General features: G+C 36.8%; 1 protein-coding gene across 2 annotated transcripts in view; it reads right to left on the bottom strand.

Moving 5' to 3' along the window:
• Nucleotides 1-13,141, bottom strand: part of LOC106870625 (uncharacterized) — a 166,583-nt gene that overhangs the window by 29,294 nt on the left and 124,148 nt on the right. For both annotated transcript variants that reach the window (XM_014916758.2, XM_052978431.1), the window contains exons 4-5: nucleotides 11,231-11,382; nucleotides 5,123-5,236 (exon numbers count right to left, since the gene is read on the bottom strand). In XM_014916758.2, coding sequence (XP_014772244.1) covers nucleotides 5,123-5,236; nucleotides 11,231-11,382 — 266 coding nt within the window. The remainder of the gene's footprint in view (nucleotides 1-5,122; nucleotides 5,237-11,230; nucleotides 11,383-13,141) is intronic.

Below are 13,141 nucleotides of genomic sequence, written 5' to 3'. Positions count from 1 at the left end.
ATATATATATATATATATATATATATATATATATATAAATCTTTTTTGTATGTGTGTATGTTTGCTATATTTTTTATATTGTTATATCTAATTATATCAGTACACAATTTTCGTACCTGTTAAATTTTTCTTGTATACTTACATTTAATTAAGTCTATATGTTATTGAACCATTTATCTTATTATACTGCTTCTGAATCCTTACTCCCAATCAATAGATAATATGTATATTTTTCAATATAAATTCCATATGTAAGTCGCGATCATTGTTTGGGTGGCCTTTGAAGCGACCACCTAAGAGTTAAATAATGATGAGGTATTAGGGTGATTTTACATAGTAGTTATCGTCTTTTTAATGTTTAAACTGATCTGTATATCCCTCTTATTTAACATGGTTCTAATACCGCTTAATTTTTTTTTTAACTTTTGAATTAAAATTTAATTTTTGTACAACTACACGGGCTTTTGCTATACCTTGATTATAAAAATTTTCCCTCTGAGCTTTTAATGTTTTCCTAGATCCCAGTAATGTGTCCTATATTTCATAGCATAGTCCCTTTGCCTGAAAATAATGACAAGAGTTAATGTCACCCCTATCCTACCTCTTTTATGGGCTTTTACTGCTATCTAATTGACTCCTTCTAAAGTGTATTTCTTCTTGTGGCGAGGGGTTCTTATGACAATAAGAAATTAAAGTTTGTTTCTTCTTGTGGTGAGGGGCATCTATGGCATTATGAACTGTTTGCTATTATCCAATGGGCAGAAAAAATTAATATGCTTTTAAATGAAGAGAAGTTTGATTTGATCCACTTTGGGAAAGAGGAAACACTGAAATTACCATATGCTTTTTCCTCAGGTGACTCCCTAGTATTATCCAATAACACCAGAGATCTTGGAGTAATTGTTGATAACAATCTAAGCTGGAGTTCCCACGTAAACAGCAAAGTTGACTTGGCCCGCAAGATGTGCTCTTGGATTATGAGAACTTCCCAGTCTACTTTTGCCCGACCCCACCTTGAGTACTGTTGCTCACTGTGGTCCCTCGCCATACGAAGCAACTCATTATGAAAGCAGAAGCACTCCAGAGGTCAATAACAAGGTTGATAGACGGCATGAGAGGTACTGATTACTGGGGTCGACTAAAAAAAACTCAATCTCAACTCTCTCCAACGCCGCCGGGAACGCTACATCATTTGTGTTATGTGGAAAATATTCCATCAGTATTGCACAAATGATGTTGGATTCAATTTTAAAATCCATCCAAGACTTGGCCCCCATGCCATCCGCCCACTACAAAAATCGAACTCGGTAAACATAGCAACATTACGCCACAATTACTTTACCTCAACCGGTCCAGCTCTCTTTAATTACCAAACCAAAATACATCAAAACGGAAACGGATCCCATAAAATTCAAATATTCACTGGAGAAATTTCTTCAAGAAATCCCGGACCAACCTCCTGCCCCCAGATTTGCCTCCAACAATAATAACTCTTTGCTAGAGTGGGCTATGGTGCTCCACATATGACTAAAAGACTTCACCAGGTGGTGCTATTGAGTTAGGTATGGCCTGCGCCTGTACTGGCCCAAAGTTATCAAAGTAGTAAGAAATTAAGGAATAGGAGAAACATCTAGTGATATTCATTTATGTCCAGCAGCCAGCTATGAGCTGTCACTTCGCAATCTTCTTTATTCTCAATAAACGTAGTATTCTAGCCTTAGATATTTTGTTGATGATAAGAAAGTAGATAAAAAAATAAAAAATGAATTATAATCCTATGACCGTCACTATGTTCGATGCCACTCCAAAATTGGAGTTCTTCTCTTAGATTAATTTTGCTGCAATAGTGACAGCATGAAAATTCTTTCATCCTCTAGCTCTGACAAAATGTTTGAGAAAAATTATATTTATATATCTTGTCTGCTGAAAATCCATGTATTTAAATTGATGTAATACTTGCATTGTTCAATTAAATGGAGCTGTTTGAAACAGTCATATAGCACTAATATTTGACATCCTGTTATTTTGATTATACACACACACACACACACACGCACACATAATTTTTTTCCAAATAATATCTATTTATTTTCGTTTTGTAAGGTACTTTTTTCGGTTAAAGTGATTTTTATTAATTTATTTATTTAAGGAGGCGAGCTGACAGAATCGTTGCAGGCAAAATACTTTGCGGGATTTCTTTCGACTTTTCGCTCTCAGTTTAAATGCTGCCGAGGTCGACTTTGCTTTTTATCCTTCCGGGGGTTTATAAAATAAGTTCCAGTCGAGAACTGGGGTCGATGTAGTTAACTAGCTCCCTCATCCTAAAATAGCTGGCTTAGTATCAAAATTTGAAACAATTTATTTAATTTTTCTCGTCTGAAATTCTAGTTTACTCATAATATCTGTATAGCACAAAAATTCAAACTTTTGATAAACGAACAAATTATTTGTTTGAATTTAAATAAATTCTTTCTTTCTCTCAAAATTTCCTCACAAAGTCAGTGTGCAACTTACACGAGAATGCGTGTTACACATAATCAAATATGGTAGTTTCCAGTTGCTAATAGGTTAACCTACAGAAACACCTTATGAAAGTTGCTTGCTTTTCTTTCTGAGTAAAATGTCTCAAGCAGATAATATGCTTTAATTTCTAAGATTGGTACAAAGTCACATATTTCGAGAGAGTATGATCGATTATATATCGATTCCCAATACTTGACTAGAATTTTATTGATTTTTCGGAAATATGAGAGGCAAAGGCTATAATAGTAGGATTTAGGTTCAGTATCTAAACTACCGTACTTGTATTTGCAAGGATTTTTGGCCGATATTCCTTCAATTATTCCAAATTACCACTTTAAAAGGATGTCGTTCAAAATGGTTTCTACTTCATACTGTAATTAAACTTATTTGGCATTCGACGAATTCATCCTTTGATTTACCGACGTCGTGCTTCACGAGTTTCTTCAGCGTCTGCAATTCACCCGCCCCATTATTATCAAAAATCTTCGGAGAAAAATGTCTTTTAATCGCTGTATCAGTTTCATTTGAGACAATGTGTCTCTGGAAGAAATGAAATTACTAACCAAAAGCAAAGGCCTGGAAATATTAGGTAGTTAGAATCTGGGGGTTGAAAACAAATACATATCTCAAAATAAATAATACCTGTCTTGGTAATGACACAAGAAAGAGGCAGGTAAGTATATAACCAAAAAGAACAAAGGCAGATACATACATACATACACAACGTACTGAGTATAGTACTACTAAACACTACTTATATGACTTAATCTTAATACTCCCACAACAACACACTTCAACCCCACCTAACAAAATCAAAAACGCTTCACATCCTCAAAGCACACATGTTTCCATGCGCCCAGTTATGCAGTTAAAAACATTATCGATAACAATATGACTAACGAAATATTTTAAACTTTAAAATTCAAATCTCGAAGTCCGACACAATTTATCTAGAAAAGCTTATCTCTCTTATAATAACTGACCACCAAGGTTCAGAAAGAAAACGAACATAATTTAATAACGTTCTTCATTTTCTCTGTCACTCTACCGTTTGTGTTATCCATGATTACCCTTGCTTTTATGCTGATAGTAAATAATAAGTGATAGTTTGCATATCTGTTCTTAGTATGTTCCGGCAAATTTAAAATAAGTACTAGCTGAGCACTGGGGTCGGTATCATTGATTTACCCTCTTTCCCAAACTTGCTGACCTTCTGCCAAAATTTGAAACCAATATCTTCCGGCAGATTCGAACGTGAATATACTGATTGCTGTTAGAACAACTTCTTTAGGACCAATGTGTGTTCAGAACACACTCGACTTATTAGTACAAAGTATTCTGGGAAAACCAGTTTTTCGGCATTGTTCTGTAATGTCTGCCAGAAGCATTCTCGATCTACTGAATATCAAACGAGCCGATGGTCTTGTTTATAACTTTAGCGAACAAACTGTTTACTGATCCGTGCTGATATCTAACAACCGATAAAAAAAATGCAATTCATCGCTTTGATCCTCGCTGTTCAATGCGCATATGATGATTCATGTTCGAATCTGCCGAAGCGTATCAGGAATAAACATGCAAATCTTCGTTTTGATACTCGCTGTTCACTGTGTGTACGACGGTTTATTATGAATATTGATTTCTAAATAGGTACAAGGCCACAATTTGGGTTGTAAGAAAATAATCATCTCGACTTAAAACTTCACTTGTACGTTTTTTACTCCGAAAGAGGAAAGACAATATCAGGCCAAGAAGGATTTGAACGCAGAATGTAAATGGACGGAACTTAATACAACAAAACATTTTGTCCGATGCTACACCGTCTCTGTCACACACCACCGTCCACGCTCTCTTCATAATACAAATAATCTTTTCTAATATAGGCACAAGACAAGAAATTTTAAGTGGGTGGGGCAAGTCGATTACATCGATCTTAGGGTTCAACTGGTATTTATTTTATCGACCCCGAAAGGATGAAAAGCAAAGTAGACCTCGGCGGATTTGAACTCAGACATAAAGAAAAGCCGCCAAGTATTTTGTCCGACGCGCTAACGATTCTCCCAGTTCGCCGTCTTAAACATCGTTATAATCCTTTCTCTATTGGTACATAGCCTGAATTTTTTATGGGAAGGGGTTATTCAATTACATAGACCCTAATGCTCGACTGGTATTCATCCCCGAAAGGATGAAAGGAAAGTCGATCTCAGCGGAATTTAAACTCGGAACATGAGGACGGACGAAATGTTTTAAACATATTTTCCGGCTTGCTAACGGTTCTGCCAGCTCACTACCTTAATCATTATTATCATAATGCTCTCTATTATAGGCACAAGGGCTGAAATTTTTGGGGAGGTGTTAAGTCGATTACATCGACCCAGTCCTCAACTGGTACTTGATGTATTGACCCTGAAAGAATGAAAGGCAAAGTAGGCCTCGGCGAAATTTTAACTCAGAACGTAGAGACGGACGAAATGTAGCTAAGCATTTTGCCGGCATGTTAACGGTTTAGCCAGCTCGCCGCCCTAATCATTGTTATTATAATGACAACAATAATATACAGATTCTATTGAACGTTATAATCCAAAGATTAGCAACTTACTTGATATCCGGTCTTGGCAAGGTTTATCGGAATTGATAGACGCGCTTTTATCCAAACGTTACCTTGGTTACCATAAGCTCTCCATATGGCTCGAGGATCTGTTTCCATTTTAGTCTGCGATTTAAGAGAATGAAGATAATTAAAATTGATGTGAAATAAATGTCAGCATCTTTCGATTTAGTTACAAAGTAGCAGCAGCAACAGAAGCAACAGCAGCAGAAGCAATAGCAGCAGCAACAACAGAACAGCAGCAGCAATGGTAATAACAGCATTAATAGTTGTTCTTTGATTTACAATTTCTAAAGAATACCAAATAACATATTGTATAGCCTCAAGTCAGTTCTGACCGAGAAGAACCATGATAAAAAGGCATTCCAGATCTGATAATCTCGTCATCTAACTACAGTAGCAGATGCGTCCATTCATGATTTGAGGGAAATTTTTCTATTGTTTCTACCAGACCAAACGACTATATAGAAGTTCCTTCTCTGACACGGACACATAATCACATTTGCTAAAAAAAAACTATAATGTTGGGGGTGGAGATCTTTGGACGGCGGGAAGCTGTTGCCTGTGTAGACATTCGTACATTTATTAAGGTGTGTTTATCACAACCAAATAGTTCCACGTTCCAACCTTATTGCATCAGCGTATATTTGTGTCAAACGCTCACTCTCCGACAGTTTCGCCCTATGTCGTTTCCTCATGACTATATTGAAATTTTGTTTCTTTTTAAAATAAAAAACAAAAACAAAAGGAATAAACAAAAACAACCCCTCCCCACAAATCACAGAAATTTAATCAACCGCTCATAAAGCTATCCAGTCTTAAAATAGCGGATAAATTCAGATAAACGACCATGTGTAATACGGTGTATGTATATGTATGTACGTATGTATGTATGTATGTATGTGTATATCTGTCTGTCTGTCTGTCTGTCTGTTTGTCTATCTATCTATCTATCTATCTATCTATCTATCTATCCATCTATCTGCACATGCACATATATACATGCATCTATATATATTATATTATAATAGTAAAGTCAACCCGAATAATGATATTTTGAAAGCATTTAATACAAAATACAATATAAGAAATATAAGGTGGCAAGGTGGCAAAATCGGTAGCAAGTCGCGCAAAATGCTTAGCAACATTTCGTCCGTTTTTACGTCCTGAATTTAAATTCCACCGAGGTCGACTTTGCCTTTCATCATTTCGGAGTCCATAAAATGAGTTAGGAAGAACTTGTATACAGAAAGAGAAAGAGATGGTGCTGAGAGAGAGGGAGAGGAATCGTGGCTGTGTGGTAAGAAGCTTGATTCCCAGCCACATCATTCAGAGTCCATTCTCTCTCTCCCCCCTCCCACACACGTCTCCACGGTAATGGAAACCGTTATCATTGACGTTCTACAACTTGAATATCTTCCTTCTCACTGATCACCAGAAGGGCTTCCATAGAGCCAGATTAGTTAAAGAGTTATTCTCTTATGTCACTTACCAATGGAATATCGTTTGAGAAAGGCTTGGCGAAAGCAATGTTGTTGCTGTAGACTTCAGGAAAGTCTTCGACCATTCTGATATGCCAGCTTTCAGTCAAATCGTCTCACGTACCTTTCCATCAATCTTTGATCTCTTGAATCTATAACTTTCTATCAGATTGAACCATTGTAGTGTCTGTTGACGGCACTCTTTCTGTTTCTTTCTCAGTCAGCTCTGGTGTTCTCCAGGCTTCGGTTTTGTCTCTCATCTTTTGCCTTCTATACATCAATGACCTACATGCCACCACATCTAACAATGCAAACTCTTATCCAGATAATGTAATCCTTCATTCCTCCTTAACTTTTCCTAACCATCATTATTCACAAGCAACCTAGATTTGCGTCGATTCCATACACGATATCCTTGAGCCATGCCAACCTTAATATTAAAAATCTCAAGGATTACCATGTCAATAAAACGTCACCACACCACGCACCTCTTAGACGTTAAAATCACTCAGTTAGAGTCCTTACAATCTCTCCAAATGTTAGGCCTCATAATCCCCTAGGATCTCTCTTGGCGAAAGCCTATCCTTAGTATAGCTAGGATCGCATCTCAAAAACTACCCCTTTTCTTCAGAGTCAGGCGTTATTTCAGCTCACAAAATTTGCTGACACTCTACAAACTCGAGTGAAGCCCGCAATGGAATACTGTACCCACATGTACAGACATCCCGGACCAGATGCACATAAGTGTCACTCGTCTGATTCACTCAGTGAAAAGTCTAGCCTATAGGTATGCTTTCTTCTCTCTTAGTCTTTACTATCATTACTAACCTCGTACATCCATCACTCAGTCATTCCCGACTCACTCGTTTCTCTGCCTCTCTTCACCTTCTTGCATCAACCGCCACCCCGACCCGCACAAACCACTATGCACAGCTCATCCTCTCCAGAACATCAGCTCTCTAGAATTTCTCCCCCTGCTCATGTCATTCTCGCAGATGTTGAGCTGCAACAATTTAAACAGAACATCATCGACATTGGTCATACCATTGTCGCTTGGGACTGCAAGTGTCATGAGTCCTGTCTTTTCCTTCAGACTCTTTAAGTAAAAGAAAATCAAACAGACACTCATAGACACACATGGAAATAAATGTGAGCATGTATAACGTAGCAACAAAGAGAAAGCAGAAGAGAGATACTGAAAGTAAAGTAGAAATACATATTTTGTTATATCAGCAACTTGCCTTGAAATTTATTCGCTGCTCCTTATCATTAGATGCCGCACCAAAGCGTTACATTCCTGTTGCATAAATAACATCCTCCCAAGTTAACTTAGTAATATTTACAAATGACAGATTTCTTTTTCATTTGAAGATAAAACGATTATTTTTGGCTTTTATCGGAAATCATTACTAAGATTAGGATTTTCCAAATAGTATTTTTGATTCCTTTGCCAGGAATAATAATTCGCCGAATTTGTTATTCTGAATTTTTTTGTCGTCTATATTATTTTCTTCTCGATATTCTCGCATTAACAAGCATTGTGGCTGAGAAATAAAAAAAAAGTAAAAAAGAAGAAAAAGCAGCACAACTGCCGCTCGTGTCTGAGCATGGCTTAGTAATATGCTCGATGTTTTCACTAATTGTTTTACATATCTATGGAGTTGGGAACAGATATATGCAACTTCTTGACCATCGTGAGTCAGTGGAACATCTAGATTGTTCGATAAACGCTATGAGAACTGCTTCAATTCCTTTAACTAAGATAGGAAATATAACGAATGGTTCAAGCCAAGTGTAATAAAACAGATATATAGAATGGTGGCATGCATTTATAAGTTCGTATCTCATTGAGATGAATGAAATACTAAAAATATGTTCATATCCAAAGGTCCTTCTCTTCTTGCAACCAAATGTCTCCTAATTCTCTAAATGTAAAAACGGTATAAAGACAGGGGTTCAGAATTGGCAACTACTTTGGAGTCAGCGAGGGACCGTTTAAATGGGCGCCTGATCTTCAAGAAATAGCAACTAAATCTCTATAAATCACCGACCTAGATCTTCAAAAAAGGAAAGGTACATTGGAAAAATGTAGTCTCATATATACGGAAAGATGGGATGATATGGTTAGAAGGTCTTTTAACAGGTCTGCTAGTTCAAGTCTGGTAAACAAAACATAGCAAAAATAAACTCAGCTTTTCAAAATCTTTGTCTTTAAATCCTCCTAAAGTTATTTTATTTTCCTATAATTTCAAGACAGATAAAAGAAGTGGATAAGATTATTTCTCTTTTAAAAGTAGATCTAGGCAGGGATCCATTCCTTTAGGAAAATAGTTATTATTTATTTTCATAATGATTTGCTTCCAAAAAACCAATAACCTAGTTGGAAAGCATCAACGAACAAAGGAAAATGCATCACTTTTGTTGTGGAAGTTGCTCCTCTATTAGCAAGTCCCCTTGGCTATAGTTTACTGCATTAAGCTCTGTTAAGCATCTCGATTTATTTATTTCATAGTAATCACGATATTTAACAACTGAAATTAAATTTAAAAGATTTCATTTTCATAAGTGTCATGAATTTTACTTAGCCTTAGAGAGAAGGTTCGATGCTTCATAAAGTTTGACACTCTTGTTCAAGTTACTGGTTTCTTTGAAATTTTTCTTCATGAAAGGAGAGCTGAGCTATTCATAAATGACTAAAGATTGAATTTTCTCTGAAATATTGTATACTTTTACTAGACCCAAAGGCTCTGTTTTATGAAAAGAACAAATAGGTGTTAGCGAAGAGAATCCCCTTCAATCTCCAGATTGCGGTTAAGATCTTATTCTGCGTACTGGCAGCTTTATGTGTGTGTGCGTGTGTGTGTGTGTGTGTGTGTGTGTGTGTGTGTGTGAGAGTATGTGTGTGTGTGTGTGTGTGTGTGTGTGTGTGTGTGTGTGTGTGTGTGTGTGTGTGTGTGTGTGTGTGTGTGTGTGTGTGTGTGTGTGCAGGGATGAGGAGGGAGGAAAAGGCTTAGAGTTGATGAAATGAATGTAATGCATTTCAAGTAATTTTTTAGTGTATTATGATTTGAATTCACAACGTAGAAGGACGAATCGAAAGACTTCTGTACATCACGATCTCTACTATTCATCTCCCTCTTTATTTGAATTATTACCACGTTTTGGTGAAGAAGTGTGTGTGTGTGAGCTATCATCAGTAATTCTAGCACAATAAATAAAGCTAGAGCAAATACTATAGACCACTGGCAGTCTTCATCAACCACAGCAATACATCCACGCAGGTTTTGCCAGTTCAGTTTGAACATACAGTTCAAATCGAAGATCCATTATTAAGTAACTGGGAAGTGTAGATAACGAAATCAGTAGAGTACAAAACAACTGATTGATGTGTCCATGGACAAGGTATCTACTCTGTTTCTCGGTGAATATAGGTGTCACAAGATAAAACAGTTTATCACTCTCGAAGTAACACAAGAACTGCTCTGTAAAACTGATCAGCCTTTCGTTAGCTTGTAGAACTGAGGTTCATTTCATAACTCATGTATAAAGCTAACTATACTGATAAAATAATGTGGTTGGCACCGTGATCAAGGTATATGCTCATGGCTAACTAAGAGGCACTGAAGAGACACCATCGTGGCTCTTTGTAAGTCAACCAAATGTTTTTCTTGAACTGGTCTAAGATAGTTGTGTAAAAGCAGCACAGCTGTGCAAGATAAGAACAATGCACTTTCACCATCTCACATACACGTAAAACTGGGAGAAAACCTCAACGAACAAAATCTGCTGCCATATTTCTAACCTCCGTTATAGCTATGAATCTTCGATCACACCGCCAAAGCTTGAATGTTATAAAAAAGAATCTCTACAAGGATATTCATCATCTGCTTCATCTTGTAATTTGGGAGTTAGTCGTACGACACGGCGCTTACCGTGTGAATTATAAACCGTTCTTTTCAAAATCTTAAAGATCTTCATTGCCAAGGGTCGATTTCGGTTTCCGTAGTGATAAACGAATGAACAATAAACTGAAGACTGGATAATACGATATTGTGTCGGTGTTAGCTTTCCCAGAAAAGTAACTGATCCTTATTTCAGATATCTAGGTGAGTTGCAGAAAGTGCAGGACTATCTGACTCGTCTAGAAACAGAAGAGAGTGTTGATGGTAGGGGTGGTGGTGGTGGTGGTTAGAACTCATCACTGCAGGATTACGAAACACTTATGAATTTGGCAAAGCTGTTCATATATTGCAGATAGCACCCCACAGCCTTTATTGTCTCAAACTTTTACGGTTTTTCATTGGCACATCGTCATACGTTGGGGGATTTAATCGGTTGATTTAATCGGTTCTAGTGCTTTACTTGTATTATTGTTACAGATTCTGGGACGATGAAAGACAAAATCGATTCTGACGGGATTTCAGCTCATATGTGGAAAAACTTAACGAAATACTGTAAGGCATTTTAAAAGGACGCTTTACCGTCTCCGCCACACAACTCATATTAAACATTAATCAAAATAATTAATTGTACAGTAATTCAACACTGTCTTCACTCGCAAAACAAAATTTAAAAAGAATATAAACACTGTCTAACGAAATAGTTAGAAATAACAAACCTGTGTGAAAACGTTAAGAGTGCCAATATGATTGCCATACATATGGTAAAAGAATTGAACGCATTGTTGGTTGAAGGCTCTGTAAATTGGGGATTTGAGAACGGCTCTGTGTCCACGTCCTTTAGCTGAGGCTTCGATGTACATGAAATGCCCTAAATGTAAGAAAAAGAGAAATAGATATTAACAATTTATAGGATGGAAAGAATGAGGTGGGTATACATTGGAATGGTTTAGAGCTGCCTGATACGGTACATCAAACAAAGAGCATAAACGTCTCGTATAACCTTTCATAGGTCGACTGGTCATCACCGAACACATCGCTTTCCTGTAGAAAGGAATAAATTTATGTGATATTATATTCTTCAGAGAAGTAAAGCTGTACTTTAAGGTTACTAATATCAACAGGGAGTCATGCATGTTCCACAACACCTCGTCAACAGCTTTCTGCTACTACACGGTGCTTGCCGCATTAGATATAAATATTAGTCCTTTAAAGAGTGTCAAAGATTTTCATGACCATTTGTAAATTCTGTTACAAATGCTAGCATTAGCGAGAACGAACCTATCTCTGTCTCTGGCGGAAATCTCTAGTATAAGAAATGAAATTACTCAGCTATAATTCTAAGGCTTATTACGTTTCAAGTCTTCTGCTGTATGCTAGCGAAATATCAGTTATGTAACCTTGCGCTTTCATTCTACTTTTCCAGAGCTGCATCCAAACATGATGTATACTTACGGCTATGTGGAGCACAGTGTTTTAAATACCTCGACACAATTTTAAATTTCAAACTGTAATGTTAAGTATTCGGATTTACATTTAATATTATAAATATGATATATTTGCCCATTATATAGTATTTTACAGTATAAATTAAATTGTGCCCGCTCACACATGTAACTGCTTGTTTAATACCTTCCGTAAACTGCATTCTTCAGTTATGATCGTGAGTATTCCAGTTGATCCAATCAACAGAACAGTGTGCTGTGATATTCATGTGCTAATGGTTGAGCGCTCCACAAACGCGTATACTCATAAAGTAGTTGCCAGGAAGATTCAGCGTGACACAGAATGAGACAAGGCTGGCTCTTTGATTTACAGGTATAACTCATTTTTGTCAGCTGAGAGGACTGAAGCAACGTGAAACAAAGTGTCTTGCTTAAGGGCAAAATGCGCCGCCAGGAAGCAATCTTACAACCTTACGATCGTGAACCGAATACTCTAACAACTAAACCATGCGACTTCACGTTCAGTAACCCACATGATTGAAAGGCAAGAACGCTGGAAGAGAGTCAGCTGCTATAAAACGTCACCTCGTTTGTGGCAATAACTATTGTACTATTCAACAGCAAGGTTAAATGTTTTATGTGTGGAAATAACCTAAATGTATGTTATTTTATAATATATACTAAACTAATTACTAATACAGTACAGTTTAGCGTAACTAATACTCACTTGTATAGCATATTACATATTCATTTAACTTTGTGTCATATGAAATTCAACTGAGTTGATTGTGTAAGGTAGATAGGGGTACTGACGAAAGAGCAGTATTTTTACAGTGCCGTGAAAAGATCCGATGCTCTACTAAACTGTAAATTAGCATATAGGAAAGTACAGCAGATCACCATCATAAAAGGTGCTTATTTGAAGAAGAGGGCGGTGTTGTTCTGGGGTGTATAACTGACAAGTGTTTCAGTTAACGTGTAGATCTCATATCCTTCCATACTTTTAGCTTGGAGAGGAATATCTCTGTCATACTGACTTGCCTCTAGGTGTACTACAAAAAGATGATGCCCCGACGAAGAGATGTGGCTGAACGCATGTAGTTATTTTCCCTCTCTCTTTACCCTTAAATGATTTGATCTCTCTCTCTCTCTCAATATATATATATATATATATATATATATATA

Source organism: Octopus bimaculoides, chromosome 2, assembly GCF_001194135.2.
Source record: "Octopus bimaculoides isolate UCB-OBI-ISO-001 chromosome 2, ASM119413v2, whole genome shotgun sequence".
Classification (NCBI taxonomy): Eukaryota; Metazoa; Mollusca; class Cephalopoda; order Octopoda; family Octopodidae; genus Octopus; species Octopus bimaculoides.
The sequence above is the reverse complement of the archived record's forward strand: the minus strand, read 5'-3'. Positions and strand labels throughout refer to the sequence as shown.